At 45.6% G+C, this 25,551-nt stretch overlaps 1 protein-coding gene across 7 annotated transcripts in view; it reads left to right on the top strand.

Moving 5' to 3' along the window:
* Positions 1 to 25,551, top strand: part of MTSS1 (MTSS I-BAR domain containing 1) — a 184,192-nt gene that overhangs the window by 149,376 nt on the left and 9,265 nt on the right. For all 7 annotated transcript variants that reach the window (XM_045399270.2, XM_005564042.4, XM_005564044.4 and 4 more), the window contains 5 exons: positions 360 to 434; positions 17,217 to 17,374; positions 18,586 to 18,693; positions 19,991 to 20,088; positions 22,782 to 22,992. In XM_045399270.2, the coding sequence (XP_045255205.1) occupies positions 360 to 434; positions 17,217 to 17,374; positions 18,586 to 18,693; positions 19,991 to 20,088; positions 22,782 to 22,992 (650 nt within the window). The remainder of the gene's footprint in view (positions 1 to 359; positions 435 to 17,216; positions 17,375 to 18,585; positions 18,694 to 19,990; positions 20,089 to 22,781; positions 22,993 to 25,551) is intronic.

Genomic DNA, 25,551 nt, shown 5'->3' with positions numbered 1-25,551 from the left:
TCACTTGAACTTGGGAGGTAGAGGTGGCAGTGAGCTGAGATCACACCACTGCCCTCCAGCGTGGGCCACAGAACAAGACTCCATCTAAAAAAAATATATATATATATATATATTCCCAAATGGAGCCTCCCTCAAATCTGGTTTGAGTGAATATGACAGGGCAAGACCACTGTGCATTTTGTTTTCGTGTCTCTAGCCCCTTGGGTTGTAAATGTCATGAGATTATCATACTGTATTCTGATAAAGCCGCTGACGGCATGTCACAGTTTATGCTTTCTGTTATAAAGGTAATAGCTGTTTCTAACATATTTTCTGTTAAGCAAAACAGTAAAATTATTCCATATTCTGCTTTCTCTTAGAATATAAGAAAGCCCGCCAAGAGATAAAAAAGAAGTCCTCGGATACACTGAAACTGCAGAAGAAAGCAAAAAAAGGTAACTCCTAAAATTCTGCCACTGATGTTACTTCCCGATGGAGGGCTTGATTTGTCTTTGAAGTGAAAGGTGTTCACTTCAGAGACTTCCTTAGGTATGATGGCCCCTGGAAAACAGATGGGAGCAAATAGGACCTATCTGAGTTCACGTTCTCAAAGTGCAGAATAGGTATTAATTTGAGGCGGTTGCCAAGTGGGACTTGACATGTTCCTTCTCCCACCTTTGTCTTCCCAGTCTGACAGTTTCCATGCCTATTGTGCTTCGTAATGATACCTATAAATTTCTTAGGAGCCTTGGGATAATGCAGAAAGGCCTTTATGCAAATGTTCTCTAGTAATTATTACAGAAATTATGTCATTTTCTCCTGCGGCTTTCACAGCCTATAATCTTCAAAACCCTTTATTAAGTCTTGTGAGAGTGCTAGGAACGGGTGCAGGGGAAGCTGGGAGTCACGGCCACACAGGGGATTTTCCATGGTGTTTATGAGGGAGGAGCTTGATAATCTACCACTGAGCAAAACCAGGCAAGACGCCTTTCCCCCATGTCCTCGTTTATCCTCCTTCGCAAACCAGTGAATCGTCAGATCTTTGACCCACCTTTGTTCCTCCAGAATAGACTGGGAGTTCGAAGAGAAAAATCTAGCGGCATCCACTTCGCAAGCACTTGTAACATTTTACTACCACCTAAAAACGTAGGGACTTTCTCCTGAGCTAGAGAAGGTGACATTCCTTCCAGTCTATTCTTCTTTGACACCAAGTGTCTGAATCTGCTGCTTCACAACTGATAAGATGGGGTTCTTCCGTCAGGCTGCTCTGTGGGTGGTGTTTACCATTAATTTGAGACGACAATGTTTTCGAGTTGGGATCCCCCAGCCTGAATTTTCTCTCCCCTAAACCAACAGTTCTCTGTTGGAAATAGAAGAAGACACATTTGGAGAGATGGGATGGTGGAGGGTGGTGTGGAATGGGGTGATAATAGGACACAGTTTTTAACCTTGAACATTTCTATCAAATGAGCCCCCCACCCCGAATTTTCACAACCACCATGAGCCCATTTCGAGATAAAGGCGGTGGAATTTTCAGCCACAGTCAGATTTTCCATCAGCATTGGCCCCAGCAGTTTCTTTCGTATGTTTGTTTTTGGTCTGGAGCTTCTCAGATTTGTATCCTATCTTTTTTTTTTTTTTTTTTTTTTTTTTTTTTTTTTTTTTTTTTTTTTTTTTTTTTTTTTGAGACGGAGTCTCGCTCTGTCGCCCAGGCTGGAGTACAGTGGCGCGATCTCGGCTCACTGCAAGCTCCGCCTCCCGGGTTCACGCCATTCTCCTGCCTCAGCCTCCCGAGTAGCTGGGACTACAGGCGCCCACAACCGCGCCCGGCTAATTTTTTGTATTTTTAGTAGAGACGGGGTTTCACCGTGGTCTCGATCTCCTGACCTTGTGATCCGCCCGCCTCGGCCTCCCAAAGTGCTGGGATTACAGGAGTGAGCCACCGCGCCCGGCCAGATTTGTATCCTATCTAACCAGGGCACCTGGGAGCTAGTGTTTGACAAGTAATAGGGTTTGTGACATAGTAACATTTTAGTGACTGTAGAGGTAAACATTTATAAGTAAAATTACTACCATATTCCATGAAGTCCGAGGCCCGGAGGAGAGGAGGCTGGTCACAATTCGGGGCTGAACTCCACGTAACTGACAGGTTGGCAGCTTTGAGAGAGGAGGGATTCCTGGACTGGGAGAGATGGTCCAGGGAAGATGTTTAGGCTTAGAAAAGGTTTGGGAGTTTGGTGAAAAGGATGAAGGAAGAAAAAGTAGCTATTTTCCCTCAACTCTTCCACCGCTCACTTTTCAGAGGCCCTAAGTTCTTGGCTGCAGTGATAGTCCTTTTATTTAAATTCTGCCTGGAGGCTGAATCGGTCCTCGTCTGTCACTCAAAGTCACTGGCATTGCCCAATTAGCAGAATTTATACCTCTGGGTGTGAAGCCTGATAGGGTGATTGCAGTGCAACATCAAAAGAAGTTTCTGGCAATTAGACTTCCTAGCACTGGCTCAGGCTGCCTGCAGCATAACGAGCTCCCTATCAAGGCTGGATAGAAAGATTTGGGACCCATAGGATGCTGGATTGTGTGTAACATGAAGAGAGGCATCTGGTCCTGAGACTTGGGAATGATTGGCATTTAGTTGTGTGGTTTCTTGGGCCACATTGGCCTGACGGATGAGAGAATGGAGGCTGGAGAATCCAAGGTTTCTGAAGCATCTGTCTTCTCAGCCACAGCCTCACACTGGCAGTCTCTGGCACCATGTCTTTTCCCCATGAGATTGGTCAGATCCATAGCTTGGAATGTTCTGGAGAATGTCCAGTTACTTCAAGGTACAACCAGAAAATAATTTTTATTTCTATCCTTTGTAAAGATTTTTTTTCTAAAATCTGTAAGTGCAGTTTTGGACCAGGTGTTTCTATTTGTATATTTCTGAGATGAAAGCAGCCTTTTAAAAGGTACTAGAGTCACATTTGGACTGGACACTTTTATGGAGAGCTCTCCTAGGAGGCATATGTATGGCTGAGAATGGACTGAAGAAAACACAACTCACTTAAGGGCTGGAAGAAATCTGGTTATTTGAGGCTTTCAGTTGTTTAGGGGTCTGGTTAGCTGACATTTCCCTTTCTGCTAGAAAACCTTGAGGGATCTGTTTCAACTCCTTCAAGTGGCAGATTCCCAGACCCGTGGTTTGTAAAAGTGTTAGCAGTTCCTTTTGACGTACCATGCGTTCAGATGGATGAAGCTTTTGGATACATTTTTTTGTCCTGATAGATGGAATCTGATGTATGCAGCCAGATAATCACTTCCTTTTTAATACATTTCCAGGAGATTCTCAAGCAGCTTCCTGCCATGCCTTTTTCAAAAACTCTGATCTTTGATCTAAAAATTCTTCGGACTCTCCTTTTAGCATTTCAGGTGCCTTTGTGCGTGTAAGCATGGTTTACCACCATCCTTGACGTGGGCAGACACACATGGATGTGATTTTTGTTAGTGGCTCACTTTCCTTCTTACTTTTATCACTTTCTTTGACTCTTTCTTACTATAGAGAGAGGTAGTTTGTAATCTAAAGGTGTTTAAATATTTCCATCAAGAAACTTTCAGTGGTTTGCCTTTGGTAGGTTTTATCTCAAAATCATTCTTTAGCAACTTGGGATATGCTATGGCTGTGGATGAGTGTGCCTGTCTTTCTTGAAGGCAAGCTTGTCGGAGGCCTACTAGAAGTAAACCTGAGGCAAAGAGTTAGCTAGTCCTCACCCTCAGAGAAATTCTGGGCTCGTGCACAGGATCAAGAGCACGTGGCAGAGCCAACATTGCCGACAGGTGGAGGGACAGAGGTGGCAGGATGCTGGGGGGATGGTGTGGAGCAGACCCAGTAGCCCGGGGTTCTGAACAGTGTCTCTTGAGTCCTCTGCCTGCTTCATATCATCTCATTGCCTTGGAGGTCTTGGAGTTGACCATGACCCAGTGGGGGAAAGTAGGAGAGCATCGGAAATGAGAGGCGTTTTACATTGTATTTACCTACGTATGCCACCCGACTGCACGAACTCAGCAGCCTTATTCTCATTTAACTACCATGTTGTTATCAATGTAAATTAAAAATTAATTCTGGGCTGGGCGCAGTGGCTCATGCCTGTAATCTCAGCTCTTTGGGAGGCTGAGGCGGGTAGATCACGAGGTCAAGAGATCGAGACCATCCTGGCCAACATGGTGAAACCCCGTCTCTACTAAAATACAAAAATTAGCTGGGTGTGGTGGCGCATGCCTGTAGTCCCAGCTACTCAGGAGGCTGAGGCAGGAGAATTGCTTGAACCCTGAAGGTGGAGGTTGCAGTGAGTCAAGATCGTGCCACTGCACTCCAGCCTGGGCAACAGAGGGAGACTATATCTCAAAAAATAATAATACTAATTCTGGTAAAGCCTTCTGTTTCCATCTGTAACTACAAAAAGTTTATCAAGGATTTTTAAAAATAATAATGGCCAGCATTCATTAGGTGCTTATTATAGTCATTGTTCCGCTTATTACCATGACGTCATTAAATCTAAGAAGTCTTGATGTTTTTTTTTTTGGAATCAGCATCTCACTAGGTGGCCCTAGGCTGACCTCAAACTCCTGGGCTTCAGGGATCTTCCCGCCTCAGCCTCCCTAGTAACTGGGATTAACAGGCACACACCACTGTGCCCAGCAGGGACTTTTCTTGAGAGAGAGAAAACTGGAACATTGTAGTATGTTAACTGTACAGCTGACATTTAAATAGTTGACTCTATCACTTTCCACTAGAGGCTGCAAAGCCAATGATATAAATGTAATCAACAGACTCACAGAGTTCTATACCAGTATAGTATTTGCTGTTATACTACAATTTTAAATTCTTTAATTTTTTTTTCCATTTTCATCCCGCCCTAAGCTTTGTCTCCTAGGATTTCCTAGATATTTTTCAAGTGATGGTAAACTACACTCGTTTTCTTGCCAAAGCTTGGCTTCTTCTGGGTATATATTTTTCATCTCTGTCTTTCAAAATCCATGCTGTACTCTCTAGGGGTGGTCATTACTAACTGGTAAGGTTTTGTTTAGATGAGAAGGAAAGGATATTAGTAAAGCAGAGAAGGGGGACACGGATGTGGGTTTAATCAGCCCTCAGAGAAAATTTGGTGGTGAGCCATGGACAGTTTAACACACGAAACCAAGGTAAGACTGCTGCTGCTGCTGCTTGAATACCGGTTTGACTTTATTATTTTCCTTTTTGTGTCAATTGTGTATCCTGCACTTTCTCACCGTGTGCCCCCCGCCAGTGGACACTCTTGGTAAGTCTACCATCCCAAATCTCTGGTGGCTGCTCACGGTGTGGTCCTCGCTGTGGGCTTTCCGTGGTTGTCCAGACCTCTGCTAGCTGCCCAGGTTTTCCTACCAGCTCAAAACAATCAACTGTGCCTACCTAATTTTCCACAACTTTAAGAAAATTGTGTGTGCGTTGTGTTTTAATTGTTTTCTTTTTTGGATGTTTAGCCATTTACCATGTTAGCACGCCACCCTGAGAGCCTTTGAATCATCATAATTCAATATTAGACTCATGGAAAAAAGAAATACAGAGTGACTTAAACTGTCGTTTCCACAGTAAATAAGCATTTTTGCATACATATATACCTGCATATATATGTATGTATATATTTACGCCACAAACAAAACATAGAGCTGCAAGCCCCAAAATAATTCTCCGGTCAGATTTGGTTGTGTTAAGCTTGCAAAACATCTTTAACATTATCCTCTCTGCAAGACCATATAGCTCTTTCCATAACCAATGATTCATTTTTTTAAAAATAAATCAAAAGTATTTCTTATTTCAGTAGAGTTTGTGAAACGTTCCATTTCAGAAGTATCAGATCTTCCAATTAAGTAATCAGAATGATTCTTCTTGACTGAATGTTGAACTTCACTCTGTGGATGATCATGCTGCTAAAACTTCAAGTTGCTTTTGGAGTCTTGTTGCTGTCGCTCTGTCCCGGGAGGTCTGTCTGCGAGGTGTCCGCGTGGTTTATCTTGCCTGAGTGTGCCCAGCTGTTCTCTGAGCGTTTCACTGAACAGCTCCAAAGAGGCTTTTGAAGTGGCTTCTGTCATTTACAGCAAACCCAGTGCACAAAGTTCTCCTTTGATGGTTGGGGCTTGCACGGCCCACTATCTTAGGGGACACACGTCTGCCTCTGTTTCCCCTCATGGCGATGTTGGGCTAGTGGTTGCCCAGCTTTAAAAAGGATCACCCTTTCCAGTTCTCAACGTTGTGATTATGAAACGGCTTGCACAGTTTCTAGTAAACCTTTGGAAGGAAGGTAAGCCACAGCCACTGTTTTGCTTATGGCAGTAAAATTCACATCACAGAATTTATCATTTTAACCACTCTAAAGTGTAAGTTTCAGTGGCTTTTAGTACATTCATGGTGTTGTGTAACCATCACCACTATCTAATTTCACAACAGTTTCATTATCCCCGAAAGACACCTCATGCCCATTAAGCAGTCCCTCCCTGTTTCCAGGTCTTCCCACCTACCCCGACCCTAACAACCACTCATCCGCCTTCTGTTTCTGGACTTGCCTGTTCTGGACATTGTATACAAATGCAATCATATAGTACATAGCCTTTTGAGGACACAGTCCCTTGAGTCTTGAGTTTTACTGGAACCTTTGCTGAGAGCCTGGCATCAGTCAGTTTGTGGAGTAAATAGAGCATTTTATTTATTTGAAATGATGGGAAGTCAGTTTGGAATGAATAAAGAAACTGTATAGCCTTTTGACTTTGTAAGTTCTAAAGATTCTGCTTATCTTTCAAAGAGAAATCTCTGCAGCCCCCTTTAGTTTTTTCTCTTGTAGGGGCTGGTTCATAGGGCAAAGCCACAGTGAATTTGGCTATAACGACACAAGAAAAGCTCTATGATTTGTAGCTCTTATAAATTTTTAAAATATTTATACAGAGAGAAAAAAAGAATAATTATTTTTAAGAATTGGCTCAGCTGGGCGCGTTGGCATGGTGGCTCATACCTGTAATCCCAGCACTCTAGGAGGCCGAGGTGGGCGGATCACCTGAGTTTGGGAGTTCCAGACCAGCCTGGCCAACGTGGCAAAACCCCATCACGATCAGCGACATGATCTCAGCTCACTGCAACCTCCGCCTCCCGGGTTCAAGCAGTTCTCCAGCCTCAGCCTCCCGAGTAGCTGGGGTTACAGGCACGCACCACCACTGCTGGCACATTTTTGTATTTTTAGTAGAGATGGGTTTTTGCCGTGTTAGCCAGGATGGTCTTGAACTCCTGATGTCAGGCGATCCTCTTGCCTTGGCCTCCCAGAGTGCTGGAATTACAGGTGTGAGCCACCCGCTGGCCGGTGCTGGGATGAATATAAGCAAAAGGTGTAACCTGGGGGCAGAGAGGAAGGAGCCTCGCTAAGCCTGGGGGTAGGGTAGTGATAATGAGGAGGAGGAGGAGGAGGAAGGGGTCAGCTGGTGAAGAATGAAGAGGGGTATTCAAGGTAGAGGGGACAGCATGCACCAACACATGGCTCTTGTCATTTAGAAAGCAGCACTAGCAACGGTGGTGAAGGGTCGACATGTCACACTGTGTGTTTGATGCTCCAGGGACAGCCTTGAGGCAGGGCTGTTGTCCCACCGAGGGTGGACTGTGTGCATAGAGAATCATAGTGAGCCCTGGCTACTCAGCCTCTGGCTTCCTGGACCGTGTCTCCCCACCCCACACTGACCTGCCTCCAGGCCTCCAATCACTGGGCCTCAATTCTGATCAGACTCCAAAGTGGACCCCAAAAGCCTCTCCACATCATTCTTCCTTTCTTGGAAAAAGCCTGTGAAATGTGAATCCGTTCCCGTATGCACAGTGGTTTGCTCATCCCCCAGCTGTATCCAGCCTATGCACTCACCCACAGGAATGTTTCTTGTGTTTACAAAACCAGCGAAAAGCACTCTCAGAATGACCCTGAGACCTGCAATCAATGGATCAGTTGCCCTGCCTCTATGGTAAAAATTGAATCTGTCTAGATTCCCTGCAACCCCACCCCTCCCTGATTTTGAAGAGGGTTAGTACTAGGAGCTCTCCTTCCTACAGGGATGTCAGTGGAGTGAGGAGGAAGAACAAGGAGCAGACGGTGGGATGGTTCCAGCCAGTTCTTCGAGGCCAAGCCCAGGGCTTAGAAGGCTGATGAGGAAATACAGAATGTGGGCACAGCCAGACAGCTTCTATCTGGGTGGAAGCAGGGGTGGTAGAATTTTACCCTTAGACCTATTGTGACAATCAGGAAGCTGCCCCTGACCTGAATCCATAGATGTCTGAATTTAACTCAGAAATCTCCTGCAAGGCTGGCACAGTGGCTCATGCCTGTAATCCCAGCACTTTGGGAGGCCGAGGTGGGAGGATCACTTGAGGTCATGAGTCTGAGACCAGCCTGGCCCTCATGGCAAAATCCCATCTCTACTAAAAATACAGAAGTTAGATGGGCGTGGTGGCATGCACCTGTATTCTCAGCTACTTGGGAGGCTGAGGCAGAAGAATCGCTTAAACCTGGGAGGTGGAGGTTGCAGTGAGCTGAGATCGCTCCACTGCACTCCAGTCTGGGCGACAGAGTGAGACCCTGTCTCCAAAATAAAAGAAATCTTCTGCAAAGGGATGTTGCATTTCAAGTGAATGCACGTAGCCTTCAGAGGCTGGGCTATTTATTATTATAACTGAGGATTCTAGGTAAACACAAGCCAAACAGATCCACCAGAAGCCTGGAGCTGTGAACTCTTCCTTTGCAAAGCTTGTCTCCAGTAAAACCTCACGTAGACACGGCTCCTTGAGTGCCTTGCCTGTGACTCTGGTCTCAGAATGCCCTGGAGTCCCTGTGCACAATAGTACTGTTAAGGTGCAGGTCACCTGACTTCCCTGTGGCTGCATTCAGGGACCAGAGGGAGACGTATGTAGAGTATGGAGGCATGCCAGGAGCTGAGTACTTTTCTTAGCGTTAATTTTTGACCAAATACAAAACAGCAGAAAAGGAAACAGACAACTTGCTTGAAATATTTATTCCTTGCATAATATGGTTTTCATCTCCCTAGAGAACACTAACAGGATGGGCAAAGCCTGACGGAATGGCAGGGTGGGAAAGCGGTTGCTGCCTGTCTTGAGCTGCAGCCCATCAGCCATTCCCGGTTTTCGTGGGACTAATGGATTCACGCCTGGTGCCATTCTTCCATTCATAAACATCCGTGACTGCTGCAGATGAGTCCTGCAGAACACTCCAGCCTCCATATATCAGTTTGTTCTTTCATTCATTCAGGAAAGGGATATGACATGCCTCCTCTGTGCTAGACTCTGTTAGCTACTAAGGAGGTAAAAGTAGCATCTACCCTCAAGCTGTCCCCAGAACGAAGAATGCATTTATGTTCCAACATCAATTCTCTGACCGCAGCTGGCTGTCATGTTCAGTTACCTCACTGCCTAGTGTTAGTGCAGACCCCACAAGGTAAGAGTTCAATCCTGTGAGACTGCCCCAAATTCAGTCACCAGCCACAAGTGAGGTCCCCATATTCCTCACACTTCTGCCCAGCCGACCACAAAGTTGGGGATTTCTATGACCCCCTCGCCCAATAAGTTTAATAATTCTCTAGAAGAAGTCACAGAACACAGGAAAGCACCGTATGTACAATGACTGGCTTCTTATGAAGAATGCAGATTGTAGCCTTGTTTACTACATTAAGGATGTTCAGAACTCTGCTGAAGCCCTTGAAGCCTTTTTGACTTCTAGATAATTCCACCATGACAGTGGGTATTTGGATTAGACTGTGGCTTAACTGGACATCCAGTTAGCAAGTGGTGGTGGTTGTCTAGGTCCCTGGGCTCAGGGAAGTGACCACAGAGATAGAGAGGAAGACAGCTGGATTCAAGAGCTACTTAGGAGAAATGCAAATGAAAGAAGGAAGAGTTGAAGGCGATGGTGAATTTCTGGATACGGTAGCCAGGTTGGCAGATGGTGGAGTATTTCTTTAACCACAAAGGAAGAAGCATTTTGGAGCCGTGAGGATCCTCTGTTGGAGACACTCTGGATGGTGAGCTGCAGGTTGGCATGGGATGTTTTCTGGTTGTTCTCTGAAATGTCTCTTTTTAGCCTTTGCTTTGATAAACAACTGGTTGCCCAGGGGGCAATGAAGAATCTTGATGATAAAACTGTTACTTGTAGTGAAAGAATCATGGAATCTTTTGCATTTTCTTACATCAAAAAGGACCTTGAACTGAAAGCTCTCTTTAAAAAACAAACAAACAAACAAACCCACCCGACCGCCCATACTATCACCTGCTAAACTAGCCAGTGTCAGAAGAACAACTTCAGAGATGCTGCGGCAGCGGCAGCTGATACTGCCTGACATTCAGTGAGTGCTCAGCACATGCTGGGCGTTGTTCTGAACGCTTCATGCGGATTAGTTCATTTCCCCTCCCAGCAGCCCTGTGAGTTGGATACTGTTATTATTTACATCCCACAGGTAAAGGGAAACTGGGGCAGAGTAGGTTGAAAAATAACGGAAATTGAGTTTGTTTGAAAATGTTTAAGGCTAAAAGCCTTCAGTGTTACCTAATCACATCTTTTGATTTCCGGTTGGTTTTTTCTTTTGGGAATCAGTCAAAACCCACTGTGGGTTATTAAGAGCAGAAGATGACTTATAAAGGGATAATGAGGATAGCCTCCTTTTGCTGGGAAGACAGAATTTTTTCATTCCAAATTCTAATCTCCACTGTCAACTTGCATGTCTGGATTTATATTTTGTATTTTAGTATTTATATCCCATGTTTCATTTGACTCTGGGATACAAGCAATTGTCAGAGGCACCGTGATTTTCCAGACCACTAAGAAAGGAAAAAAACCTACCAATTGAACTGTGACGCACCATGGATGGTAAGACACACCCCGATTGGTGAGGTGTAAACGTGAGGGAAAGTGGCTGTCTTAGAATGAAATACAGTATTTGTGTGAGTCAGAGACAGGTGAAAGTCATTTCGTAAGATTCTAATGGCTTCTCCTTACACCTGTCTCTGAAGAAAGGAAAGACTTGGGGTGATTTGCTGACTCCTGGCAGCATTCTTGGCCCAACGTATCCTGGGTTTGCTCTTCCGCATTGGAGAGCCCTTTGCCGGAGAACAGCCGCTGGCTCGGTTGAGCCATGAAGTTTACCATGCGAGTGCAGCCTGTGTCTGAAGAGGCTGGACCAGTACGGATAACACTAATCACATTTCACTGGCTTTTTGATCGGCTGTTTAGCTCTTGGCAGCTTGTTCCCAGCATTCATGTTTGCTGTGAGCAGGAAACGCAAAGAACCTCATCTTCAGAACGTGAAAGACTTGGGGCTGGATTCTGGCTGTGCCCGTGGCTGGCTCAGTGCTGGTGACCGTGGCCCTGTGCACACCACTTTGCTCCCTCAGTCTGTTTCCCCATCTATCAAAAGGGGTATTCCTTCCTGCCTTGAATATGTACGTAATGATGAAGGAGAATAAAATGCAAGTGTTGAAGTTGATACGGGATCTTTATTTCATTCCAGAAAACTCTGTAAAGTTTCCTCACTTAAAAATTCCTTCCTTCTGTGGCCAGGTGCGGTGGCTCACACCTGTAATCCCAGCACTTTGGGAGGCTGAGGCAGGCAGATCACTTGAGGTCAGGAGTTCGAGACCAGCCTGGCCAACATGGTAAAACCCTGTCTCTACAGAAAAATACAAAAGTTAATCGGACGTGCTCTCTTGAACCCAGGAGGCAGAGGTTGCAGTGAGCTGAGATTGTGCCACTGCACTCCAGCCTAGGCAACAGAGCGTGACTGTGTCTCAAAAAAAAAAAAAAAAAAAAAAATTCCTTCCTTCTTTAGGGGTGCTGCCTTGGCCCATGACATGGTGCCTTCACAGTGCTTCGCCCCAGGAACATTTTCTGCAAAGAGAATAATCATGATTTCCCCTGGGATGGGGGAATAAGAGGCTCTTGGCTGCTGTTGATCAGAATTCCGTAGCATGAATACACCAAGACCTGGAAACTAGCAGCAGGAAAAAAATTCTCAAGACTGAAGATGCCCAAGATATTACAGAAGAAAGCCGAAAGCAATTCTTTGCTCAAGAATTTTGTCTGGGAAGCTCATCTAAGGCACCCCCTCCCTCCTCCTCTTGGCTGCTTGATGTTGTGGAATTGGCTGGTTCTGAAGCATTAGACCATTTAAGGGCCTGATGGTTGAGGCCAGTGAGCAAACTTGGTCAAGTTGTATCAGTGCTTGATTCATTTGCAAATATTTGAACACCTGCCGCTTTCCAGGCAAGTGTGCTGACTGAGGAGATACACACTGAGCAAAAGCATTCATGGGTTCTGCCCCCGTGGGACTGATGTCAAATAACTAGAGAAATAAAGATGAAATTCAAACTGGGGTTAGTGCTGTGAATAAGTGTAAGGGACTTCAGAGATCAAGGAAAAGAAGCCTAATCTGGGGAGAAAGTTCATGGCGGGATTCCCAGAAGGATTGAGAATTAAGCAAGACCTGTAGGATAAAAGGTGTTAGGAATGTAGCAGAAGGAGAGCGGAGTGAAGGTGGGAAGGGGCCCAGGCCCTGGAGGATGAGAGGGAGAGGAGGGGAGAGAATGGCCCACGAAGGCTGAGGCTATGAGGTAGACAGGCAGTGGCCTTTCATGCCTTGCAGGGCAGGCCATGTTAAGGACATTGGACTTTTCTTGAGAGCAATAGGAGCTGTTGAAAAGCAGTGAGAATATTTGCATTTTGAAAGTAATCCACAGCCGAGTGTGGGGGCTCATGCCTGTAATCCCAGCACTTTGGCAGGCCGAGGCAGGTGGATTGCTTGAGGTCAGGAGTTTGAGACCAGCCTGGCCAACATGGTGAAACCCTGTCTCTACTAAAAATACAAAAATTAGCTGTGCGTGGTGGTGCGTGCCTGTAGTCCCAGCTACTCAGGTGGCTGAGGCAGGAGAATCTTTGAATCTGGGAGGCGCAGCTTGCAGTGAGCTGAGCTGAGATCACGCCACTGCACTCCAGCCTGGATGACAGAGCAAGACTCTGTCTCAAAAAAGAAAGAAAAAAAAAGAAAAGCAAGTAACCTAGGGCTGCTCTGGGTGAGCTAGTCCAAGTGCAATCTGGGGTGAGACATTAGGGGCTGTTGGCATCTGTTCGGGTGAGAGACTGTGATGGCCCAGTGAGGGTGGAGGTAGCAGACATGAGACAAAAGCATGGAGGTCGAGTCTGTGGGAGCTGGACTAGCCAGGACCGGTGCTCAAGGACTCAGTGGTGACGCTCCTAACACTGCTGATGGGAGCGAAGTGAATGGGCTTTTGTGTATATTAAAACAGTACCAACACAACTCTGAATTTGTGGTCCTCAAAAGATCACTCTGTCTTAAAACCAGTATATCCAACTAGGACATGAAATAATTTCTTTCACAGTTTTTTTTTATAAATATAATTACATGTTGTATTAGTGAATTTAATAAACAGACATTGTGGTTTTAGCTTATGATCTATCCTGAATGGAAATGTGCTGACTATAATTATAGCGATCTTTACAGAGTCTACTTATTTTAGAATGCTACAATTTGAGAGTCCTTTAATTCTAATACATATTTAAAGTAACTTGGCTATAATCATAGGATAATTTAAATTTATATTTTCCAAATTAGATAACACTTGGTTCTATGGCCTTTTTTTCTTTCCTATGTAGATATATTTTTTAAAGTCAGTATTATTAATTATGGATAGCCATGTGCCTTATAACTTGTGAAAGGAAGTAAACATACATTTTTCCAATTTCTGACAATCATAGGCTGTAATTTATTTTATTTTATTTTATTTTATTTTATTTTATTTTTTTGAGATGGAGTCTTGCTCTGTCGCCCAGGCTGGAGTGCAGTGGCATGATCTCAGCTCACTGCAACCTCCCTCTCCCAGGTTCAAGCAATTCTTCTGCCTCAGTCTCCCCAGTAGCTGGGACTACAGGTGTGTGCCACCACACCCAGATAATTTTTGTACTTCTAGTAGAGACGGGGTTTCACCATATGGGCCAGGCTGGTCTCGAACTCCTGACCTCAGGATCTGCCCGCCTTGGCCTCCCAAAGTGCTGGGATTAGAGGCATTAGCCACCATGCCCAGCCTTGTAGGCTGTTATTTTTAAAAATTGCTACCATAATCAAAGCCCACCGAGCAAGTTTGGTCAAACACGATATGTCTCAATCTGGTGTCTCCTGACTTCTGTTCGCTGCCCTACATGACAGTTTAGAACATTCCGAGGTGGTCTGCAGCCCTCTGTGTTTTGTTATTAGAACATCATAGAATAGATTGACAGACTAGAAATAGCCCTCTAGACCAGCCCTGAGTCATGTGGCCCAACAAGGCCCACAATTGGCCCTGCTGTTTTGCTGGTTGCAGAGGAAAAGCGAGGGTTTACAGCTTTCCAGAGCTTCCCTGCTGGCGGACTTGTGTCATGCACATATTAAGTATATGTGGATTAATTTTGCACTAGCCAGCATTTTAAAATAGAAGAGAAAACCCACCGTTTTCATAGTGCTGGTGACACCCAGCCTTCCCTCTGTAAGCCCTTGGCCAAAGGTGGTGGGTCTCTGTGAACAAAGCCCTTGCCCCGAGGCAAGTTCCAGGAGAGACTAGGAGAATGCTTTTACAGGTTTCTTGTCTACTAAAAACACATGAAACCAGTGGCTCAGGCAGCCACATTAATGTAAGGTGATGATTACTCCTACATCCTTGAGAAGGAAATTGAAGGCATAGTATAGAATTATTCTGAGGGGTGGAGGTAGTGACTACATGGCAGATGGGTGAGTGAGTCACCTTGAAAATATGCTGACACCCAGGTGCTGTGGCTCATGCCTGTAATCCCAGCACTTTGGGAGGCTGAGGTGGGAGGATCACTTGAGGCCAGGAGTTCAGGACCGTCTGACCAACAAAGCAAGACCCAATCTCTACAAAAAAATTCAAAAACTAGCTGGGCATGGTGGTACATACTGGTAGTCCCAGCTGGTCAAGAGGCCAAGGCTGCAATGAGCTATGATCATTCCACTGCACTCCAGCCTGAGTGACAGAGCGAGACCCTGTCTCCAAAAAGGAGAGAATTATGCAGAGACTTCTCAAGCAGCAAATTTCTTATATATAGTAGCTCCCCCTTCTCCTCAGGGGATACGTTCCAAGACCCCCCGTGGATGCCTAGAACTGCAGATAATACCAAACCTCACGTATACTGTGGTTTTTCCCATGCATACATGTCTATGGTAAAGTTTAATATATAATTTAGGCACAGTAAGAGATTAATAACAATAATAATAGAACAATTACCACAATATACTGTAATAAAAGTCATGTGAATGTAGTCTCTTTCTCTCTTTCAAAATACCTTATTTTACCGCACCATGGGTAACTGAAACTTTGGAAAGCAAAACCACAGAGGAGGGGCCACTGGAGTATAATTGCTGGATAGCACCCCAACATGGACTTAGATACATACGGTCTACACATTTGTACTCATTTGACTGATGAGAGTTATATACACAAAGCTAGGCATACTGTATTTACTGGCCATCTAAGGCATTTTCAAGGGTGATCTTTGACTATCTATAATTTTCTCATTACGTGCTAACTTAGAACTTATTTCCTGAGAAGTGACTTTTCCTTACTAACATCTGACTACCTTTTCTATTGGGATGTACTTTAAGCCTGATTGCCTCTTGCTCCAAATTAAACTTTCTCCTCTGCTTATGAGTGAAAAATACAGAGTATGTTCCTACATCCATGGCAATTTTCCCTGACCCTTTCTTTCTTCAAACCAAATGGTTCATTGCATTTAATGTTCTCTACAATATCAAGAGGGATAGATGGGAACTGCAGGGCCCTTCCTATGAGGTAATGGGGCAGAGAATAGGTTCAGTGTTAAGGGAATTAGGCAGTGTGGCTCAACCCTGCCTCTGTGCCATTCTTTCTGTGACCTTACACGAGTCCCTCGACTTCTCTAGGACTTGGTCTCCACTGAAACATGAGCAGGTTGGCCCAATTGGATAACCCCTTCCAGCTCTAACATTTTGTGTTGAAACTATTGAGCAGACATTTATCAAGCACCTGCTGTATACACAAATGACATTGTACTAGGGGCTGTGCTGGGAAAGACCAAAATCCTGCCCTGAAGAAGTTTAGAAATTCTCTCTCTGGTTTGAGTGATAGGTGAGGCCCCTGCATAGGCAACCCAGGGTGGAGGCTTATGAGCTGGTGTCCCCACCTACAGATCAGATTTGTAGTAGCTACTCCTTTGGACACGGTGCCTGTTGGTCCATGTTTATCTTTTAGGGCAGCCAACTTCTTTTGTAAGGGGCCATGGTCTGGGGGCCATACTCTGTGTAACACTACTCTGCCATTGTAGGGAGAACTGGTACAGGCAATCTCTACAAAAAAATTGAAAAATTCGCTGGGTAAATAAATGGATGTGGCTGTGTTCTAATAAAACTTTATTTGCAAAGATGGCTTGCTAACCATGTGTTAGTCATTCAAAAGATTAACACCCTGTCTTAAACTCTAGAAATGGTTGCCTCCACCTAACTGGGGTCTGTGAACATGGGCCAGGCTCTGCATAGACCCCACTTTCAGTTTTTCACCCGCAGAGACCTGTCTGGAGGTCTTGTTGTTACTGGGCTTGTTCTATAGGAAGAGCATTCAAGACTTTCCACTAGAGAGTTAAAGTAACTGCCAAGGATTCCTATGGGCCCCCCAAGCCAGGAGAGCGGATGCTTGCCACCTTTGTCTTTAGGAACAGAAACTTCTATCCAGACAGAGGCTCTTTGAGATTGACCCAGCAAAGCCAGCTTGTGTGTTTTTGGAAACACCCACAGGCTCTCACCTTGTTATATTCTGGAAGGAAAGAATGCTGTCTAGCTCTGTGTCCCAGGGTTTTGTTGGCAGAAGAGTTGGTGGGGGTTGTGCAATGTGAGAAGGCAAGTCATGAAGAGTTGCCCCAGGAAATACTCCTTGTCACGAATAAATCAGGCTAAATGTGCCCTCTGGGCATTGGAAATTGGAAATGGCTGGTCCTAGAATAACAGCCACCTTATATCCTTTTGGGACATGAATAAATACTTTTTTTATGTCCTGGGAAATTGTGGTTTTGACTCCAGCAAGGACCCCAGGGAGAAGGGGCATTTGTTCCGGAAGCTGGTGTTTCAGCAAGCCGTGCTTGGGTCTCTGTTTTGTGCAGGGAGAGGTGATATCCAGCCTCAGTTGGACAGTGCTCTCCAAGATGTCAATGATAAATATCTCTTGTTGGAAGAAACAGAAAAGCAGGCCGTCCGGAAGGCTTTGATTGAAGAACGTGGCCGATTCTGCACCTTCATCTCTATGCTGCGGCCAGTGATTGTAAGTTCATGGAAAACTCCAGAAGGTTTAAACTGCTGATGTGGAGGTGGCTTCATTCTAATTTTGTCCATCCACGGTTGAGTCATGGAGAATCTACTGTCAGAATCTAATGTCAGGAATGATGGTGGAATCTCTTGTGCAGACCAGTGATTCAGTGCGAGTTGGTGGCCACGTAACTCACTCCTCGTCCACTGTTCTAGCACCACTTGTTCCATGTTACTTTCTTTCACCAAGTCAAGAAGGCCCAGCACAGTGGTTCTCACAGTGGGGTCCCCAGGTCAGCAGCATCAGTGGGAACTGGCTAGAAATGCAAGTTCTTGGGCCCAACCCAGACCCACCAAGTCCAAACCTCTGGGGGTGGGGACCCAGTCATCTGTGTTTTAAAAGAAGCACTCCAGGTGGTTTTGAGACTCACTGTTGAAGCTGAGTACCCAGGGGTGACCATGAGATGAATATCCAAGAGCCTCAATGAATCAATTTAGACCTAATTTTTAAGGAAATCATTTGCATGCCGTAATTGAGAACTTGCACTGTAGGCGTTCTGGAAGCCGACTGGAAGGTACCAGCTCATTTCCCTTAGCCCTAGCAAAATGTCTGAATTTGAATTGTTCCCCTGAGCATAGAACTTTTCCATGGATCATTCTAGCCTGGCCCCGTAGTCCCAGCTTGGCACTTTGATAAAGCACATGGGATGTTTCTTCCGTGGTCCCCAGCTTATGTCTGTCTTGTCTTTTATTAAGTTGGTGGAAAAGCACAAGAAAGAAGGGGAAAAGTTAGCGTCTGTTGAACACACAGGCATTGTCACAAAGATCTGGACCAAAATATCTCCAAGTCGTGTCATCCATTGAAGCTTAGCAACTTCAGAAAAGGGCCACCGTGTGAAGAGGGCTGTGCTGCAGGATCCCATGGGAACACACTGTCAGACCATCTGAGCTGGCCTGGCAGTCCCCCAGGCCCTGAGAGGGAGGCCCACGTGTTCCCCACTGTCCCCCATGCACAGGTCACTCCTCCATTATGGCAAATTTCTTTTTCCATCCCATTTCCCAAAAGAAAAGGCATGTAGTGCCTTCACCAGAGATTTTCCAGTCCCAATGGTGCCTTTTCTGAAAAACTGAAAGGGTTATACAGAGACCCTAATAAAAACAACTGGACTAGAGGGGTGAAGGGAATCACTCAGGATAATAACATTTCATGAATGGCTTTTCCTTCAGGAAGAAGAAATCTCAATGCTGGGGGAGATAACCCACCTTCAGACCATCTCAGAAGATCTAAAAAGCCTGACCATGGACCCTCACAAACTGCCCTCCTCAAGTGAACAGGTAGGCTTCAGGGGTTCACTTACAGGAACAAACCAAAGAGGTAAAAGCTCAAGGCCATGAGTGTTCCTGTGGCATTTGTCACGTCTTAAATTGTAGTCCTATTCACCATGTCCTTCATGATGTAATATATGGAATCACCATAGCGAGCTGTGACATAGAACCTATTGTGTGTCAGGCACTGTCCCAAGGTCTCTCCATAGCCTGACTTCCTCCATTCGGCTTCACGATTATGCTTGTTTTATAGAGGAGGATGCGAGGCACGGACAGATGGAGTGGCTTAGCCAGGTTCACCTAGCTAGTAGGTAGTGGAACTGGTATTGGAACCTAGTGGTCAGGTTCCAGATCCCGTGCACTTAATTGCTGTGTTCATCTGCCCTCTAGAAGTCAACTCTCATGAGAACACGTCGCTGGTGTGTTTTGGTTGACATTGTCAGCCATTCTCCATTTCTCCCATTCTAATTGAGCAATGCATGGGGAGCTCTCTCATCTTATGAAAAAGATGACATTTTTATGCTTTATTCATTTAATTCACATCACACGAACGCTATGGGAAGAGACGTATTTGAGGGAAGTGATGATTCACACGCTGGCTTTTGTACTTGGTAACAATCTTTTTGTCTCCTTGGAGAGCCGGCTCAGAGGGCAAATTGGGAGCTCGTGTTTTTTTATTCTATCAAATGATATTTATTAGACCAGAGCATGCATGCATTCACTTGACAAATAAACATTTACTGAGTGCTTCTTATGTGAGTGAAAGGTGGACCTTATACTCATGTGGCCCTTTGCCAAGCAAGGGAGATGGATGTAGAAATAATAATGAAAGAATTGGCTTGTTCTTGATTCTGTCAGGCTTTAAAATTTCTAGTGCTGGTCAAATAGGGCAGAAATGAGCACTGAATATCAAATGGTTAAAATGCACTACCAGCAAGTCTGGGAACCATGATTGGCTTTATGGCGTTATAAGAGGAAAATCCTATAAATTCTAGCCTTGGGTATAAATGGCTCTTATAATTGGTCACTGTATTTCTCCCTCTCTCAACTGGTATTTCATGATTTTCCTTTTCCCTTCTCTCCCTTCTCCCTATTAATTATAGTTTTACTTTCTCAGTAAACGGAGTATGACATTGATAGATTTGGTAGTGTGGCTCTTCAATTAAAAAAAGTTTTTTTAACATGTTTTCCTTTCATTCTCACCTCCATGATGGCAGCCTTTTGATGCTTTGGTGGATGTTAAGCTTTGATGGCTAACGCTTCCCCTCTCAGCCCCTCGTTCACCCAGCTGGCTCTGTCCCCTTAGGTGATTTTGGACTTGAAAGGTTCTGATTACAGCTGGTCGTATCAGACGCCACCCTCTTCCCCCAGCACCACCATGTCCAGAAAGTCCAGCGTCTGCAGGTAAGTGAAGCCGGGGTCCGCTCTTGCTTTCGGGACGGGTCATTTTTCTTTATGCTAATATGAGCAATCGAGCCAGTCCTTATCTCTTAGAATGGCTCATTCTCGAACAGGAAATAGGGGGATGATGAGCTGAAAGAATGGTAATGATTTTGGTCTTGCTCTTTAGTCTCTGGATTAATTTTGGATCAGAAAGAAAACCCCATTAGCCCTTGACTCGTGGATGTAGCTTATTGTCTCTCACTTGTATGTTGTCGTGATTTTCCCATTCTATGAGATCACATTTGATTTTCCTGTTTAGCAGAGTGAAAACCTTCTAAGGCCTAAAAAATGGTGAACCTGGGTTGATTCTTACACAGGCTGTTCTCACTGTTGCCAGAACAAATGAAGGAAGTCACAATGGCTTATGCCCTCATTTTGCTCCATATTTTTGTTTCAGGGTTTCATAAAGTAAATAGAGTTCTTGCTCTGTCAGTCACTGCTACTACTACCACCGCCGCCACTACCACGGCCACACCTCTATTAGTTAGTACCGTTCCCTACTGGAACAAAATCTGTTGGGATAGTTCCGTCATCTGCAAAACTGTTGTCCAGCAGTTTTCTGTTAGAAGTCACTTGTTCTTGGCTTGCCGAGTAGGAAAATTTATTCTCCTCTTCTTGAAAGATGGAAGCATGATGTACCACTTATCTCTCTTGGTATAGTAGTCCTGTTACTCTTTTCATTTAACTTTCCAAAGCCAAATGTGTTTCCACTTCCTGTGTATTAGCATTGAGAGTAAAGGGCAGGATGGATCTGTTCAGTCTGTCTATGGTGATGTTTTGGTGCATGCTGATGCGTATTTCCTTTCACTGCGGAGCTTGTACACTGTACACTTAGCAGGAAGTTCAGATCTAAGATGCTGCGTCCTGGACATTCTGCCCCCTAAAGATATTGGTTTGTTTCTTATCTTTCATCGACTCTGTGTGTGTGTGTGTGTGTGTGTGTGTGTGTGTGTGTGTGTGACCTTTTTGTTGTTGCCAAGAAAAATCTCTCTTGTTAGTGTAAAAGAAAGTTGCATGAGTATTTTTTTCTTCCTTATAATTTTCGTTTGAGTAGAAAACCATGTTGCACTGACATCTGCAGCTCCGAGGCTGCTGGGGTGGAGTTGCTGTGAGCTTTACTGTCGGTTCCCAACTGCCCCCTTCTGGCTGACTGGAGGGGAAATTTCGGCAAAAGTCATGATATTTATTCCTCACTGCAGCGATTTCCTCCAGCACGCTCCCCTGTGTCTGTCTGAACATTTGCACCAAGTAATTCTAGTGTATACAGTCACACTGCCCTTGAGTACCTTATTAGCTGCCAGATTTTGCAAACCAGAGTCTCTTGCAGGCTTAGGAGCAGAAACTATGAATTTTCCAATCCCAGCCCTAGTTGTTTACTTCATCCCTGCTGGTGCCTCTACAACTGCCCTTTTTATTTCAGCTCTGTTTGTTTGGACCTTGTTTGCTGCTTTTTATGATCTAAGTTACTATACAGAGTGTGAAGCATGGTTTTTTAAAATTATTTTATTTTATTTTATTTTATTTTTTTGGAGATGAGGTCTCACTCTGTTGTCCAGGCTGGAGTGCAGTGGCACAATCTCAGCTCACTGCAGCTTCCACCTCCTGGGTTCGAGCGATTCTCCTGCCTTGGCCTCCCAAGTAGCTGAGATTACAGGTGCCTGCCACCACGCCTGGCTAATTCTTGTATTTTTATAAGAGGTGGGGTTTCACCATATTGGCCATGCTGGTCTCGAACTTCTGACTTCAGGTGATCCACCCGCCTTGGCCTTTTGAAGTGTTGGGATTACAGGCGTGAGCCACCGCATCCAGCCAGGAGCATGTTTCTTATGAGTGGAGACGGAATGCAGACGGAAATCCAGAGTGGGTGTGTCATTATTTGACATCCTGTTTACTGTGCCATTTCAAAAGCAAACAGCTAAGCATTGATTGCTCTTAGTCGCTGAAAGCTGCCTGCCTCTTGCCAAGTGTGTTATTGTGCCAGACCCACAGATATTTGAACAGAGAAACAGCTGGGGTCAGAGTAAATCCATTAATTAAAGCATCACTTTGTTAAAAGGCAAAACACATACACCAACATTGTGAGTTGATTTGCTGATGTTCTTTACAGTGGGCTTGACCAGACTCACCTAGGATGAAATCACCTCAGCAAATCCATCGGCAGTCAGTGCTTGGCTGTGTTGGCCTTAGTCATGTGGACCCAGATGGTGCATCCAAGAATATTCCAGTCACGCTGAAGCCCCAGTGGGCTTTGCTACAGGCTTATGGTTCCTGCAGGCAGATTAGCCCTGTCCCTTTTCTTGCTACTGACATCAGCTCCTCTCATTTTGGTGGCAGGCGAAGCAGCAGAGTTGGGTGGCACTTGACTTGCCTCCTAAGAACGCCACATGGTTTCCATCGGAGACCTGAGCCCTGGCAGCTGTATTTCCCCCTGGGTCACCTGGAAAAACATTTTGTTGACCAGCTTCGTGATTTGGTGTTTTGAAAACATGTCTTGTAGTTTGCGCTGCATCTCCGGGGCAGAGAGCTGATTACATTATGTTGTGCTCCTCCCTCTTCTGCCTCTTGTCTGTTCCCCTCCTTCCTCCTTCCTCTTACCATTGCCCCCCTTTCTTTACCTTCCGTGCCCACCCCTCACACCCACTTGTCCCCCACAGCAGCCTGAACAGTGTCAACAGCAGTGACTCTCGGTCCAGCGGCTCCCACTCGCATTCCCCCAGCTCACATTACCGCTACCGCAGCTCCAACCTGACCCAGCAGGCTCCTGTGAGGCTGTCCAGCGTGTCCTCCCACGACTCAGGATTCATATCCCAGGACGCCTTCCAGTCCAAGTCACCATCCCCCATGCCGCCAGAGGCCCCCAACCAGGTAAGGGTGCCTTTGGCTCCAGGAGCAGCTGTCACACCTGGTGCCCTGACCACCGTCAACGGCTGGAACCAAAGAAGCACCTTGGCTTAGACAAGCCCCTGCCTACTGACTTGAGAAACCTCTGGTTTAATTTCTCATCTTTAGATGTCTTGCTCCCCAAAGGGAGAGATGCTGTAAGTGGGTTTGAAGCCTGTCTCCATGGTGGTAATGGTTGCATTACCACATCAGTTTGGGGAGCTCTCACACGTAAGTAGATGGATTGAAAGAGGTTTGACCACTCTCAGGCGTCCCTGTAAGTGCCCAGCCTGGCATAATTAAATGCTGTAATTAAAGGGCATTACACAATGGGGACACTTGCTCCCCCACGTCGCAGGTTCCCCCTGAATGACTGAGGTTCTATGGTTGAATAGTGCTTTTGATACCATTTCTTGGTGCTCTCAGGTTCCCTTTATCAGTCTGTGTTGAGAATGAGAATGAATTATCAGAGCTTCTGCACATAAATTCTGTTGGCATTTAGATTCTAGAAGGGGAGGTGTGGCAGAATCTCTTCATTTCTCCCTGAATGGCTGAGATGCTATGGTTGAATAACGCTTCCAATACCATTCCTTGGCACTCCCAGGTTCCCTTTATCAATCTATGTTGAGAATGAGAATAAATTGTCAGAGCTTCTGCACATAATTCTGTTGACACTTAAGATTCTGGAAGGGGAGGTGTGGCAGAACCTCTTCAACTACAGCTGGGTTTAATGGTGCTAGGCCCAGCCCAGCCCAGTGGTTCCAGCTGGAGCAGAAAGCAGGAGCTGGCCAGGGTATCCGAACACCTTTCATGTGCATCATCAATGTATGTGATCCCCTCTCTGTTCTCTCTCCCTTAGTGTCATTGGGTTGGTGTTGGCCTTGAACTTGGCAAGTAGCTCTACATACAGAATGCTGGGTGCCCCACAGCCCCACCTGCTGGGAAACCCATGCCAGAGCTCTACGTTCCTCTCCTCACAGCTCAGCGCTCCCATGAGCATTTTTCAACCATCCTGGGGGACTGTGGCCTCTGTCTGTCTTCCTTGGATACACACTCAATTTTAAACGCACTCAGAGCTAAGAGCCACGGCTGTAGTTTGAGAGTGCTTGAGAGTGCGTGTCCCAGCTGGGGTGCTTGGCTCGCTCTGTAAGGAGTCCCCTCTTCCCTGCTGTGTGCTTCACTAAATCCTGTGTGCTGCTCGCAAGCAGAGAGGGCAGAGGGTCTGGAGGAGAGCTGGAATGTGCAGTTCCTCCAGGCTGTTCTAGTGTGCAGCATAATTGTGTGTGTGTTTTTAACTGACTGACAAATTAACATAGTAGTGTGCACTGACACCCCTTTCTGAAAAGGAGAGCCACATGCTGCAGCCTTCCCCTCTAAGACCGTGAGTGTGGATGGGGCTAGAGCAGTGTTTCCTGTGGCATAGAGGGAAGCAGAAGAGGGCATGCTGGGTTTACTTAAATCTGAAAACCCGTGCCCAAGACATGCGTGGCTAGCAACTCTAGGGGAGCTTTTTGTTTTGTTGTGTTATGGTTTTGAGACAGAGTCTCGCTTTGTCACCCCAGGCTGGAGTGCAGTGGTGCAATGTTGGCTCACTGTAACCTCCGCCTCCCGGGTTCAAGCGATTCTCCTGCCTCAGCCTCCCAAGTAGCTGGTATTACAGGCACTTGCCACCACGCCCAGCTAACTTTTGTATTTTTAGTGGAGATAGGCTTTTGCCAGGCTGGTCAGGCTGACCTCAGGTGATCCGCCCACCTCGGCCTCCCAAAGTTCTGGGATTACAGGCGTGAGCCACCACGCCCGGCCACTAGAGTAGTTTTAATGAGCTCAGGGATGCTAAAAAACTTAATAGAGAATTCATATTTTTTAAGAAGGGCATTACGACTGCTTATTATTATAAGGTAAAGGGGAAATTGAAGGTCATTGTACAGATCACATTAGCCAGAGGGTACAATCTCCTGAAGGCAGTAACTTCCCCTTTGTTAGGGAGAAAGGGGGCGCACATGTAGGAGGCACAGGAGCCCTTCATTTCTCTACTGAGTAACACAGTCTGAGAAGAAAGCCGATTGATGGAATTGTTCAGAATTCTCTGGTTTACCTCCCTCCACTCTTCAAATTGTGCCTTCACCCATCTGTGCCCAGGAGTGGGGCCTTGTCTTCATTGAGGGTCTCTCCCTAGAGCCATTTACTCTGAGTCAATAGGTTCTTTATAAAAATTAGCAGAAGTCCAAAGAAATCTGAACCTGCAGTCCTGCGGTGGGTTACTGTTGTATTGTTTTGTTTTGGTTTGTTTTTTGAGACAGGGTCTCACTCTGTTGCCCAGGATGAAGTGCAGTGGCGGGATCATAGCTCACTGTAACCTTGAACTCCTGGATTCAGGCAAATCTCCTACCTCAGCCTACCAAGTAGCTGGGACTATATGCATGTGCCACCATGCTTGGCTAATTTTATTTTTGATTTGAGAATACATGTGCCTTGCATACTGGTGGGGATTTGGCTTCTATTTCCATTTCCCAAATAGTGAACATTGTACCTGAGAGGCAATTT

Source organism: Macaca fascicularis, chromosome 8 (assembly GCF_037993035.2).
Source record: "Macaca fascicularis isolate 582-1 chromosome 8, T2T-MFA8v1.1".
Taxonomy (NCBI): domain Eukaryota; kingdom Metazoa; phylum Chordata; class Mammalia; order Primates; family Cercopithecidae; genus Macaca; species Macaca fascicularis.
The sequence above is the reverse complement of the archived record's forward strand: the minus strand, read 5'-3'. Positions and strand labels throughout refer to the sequence as shown.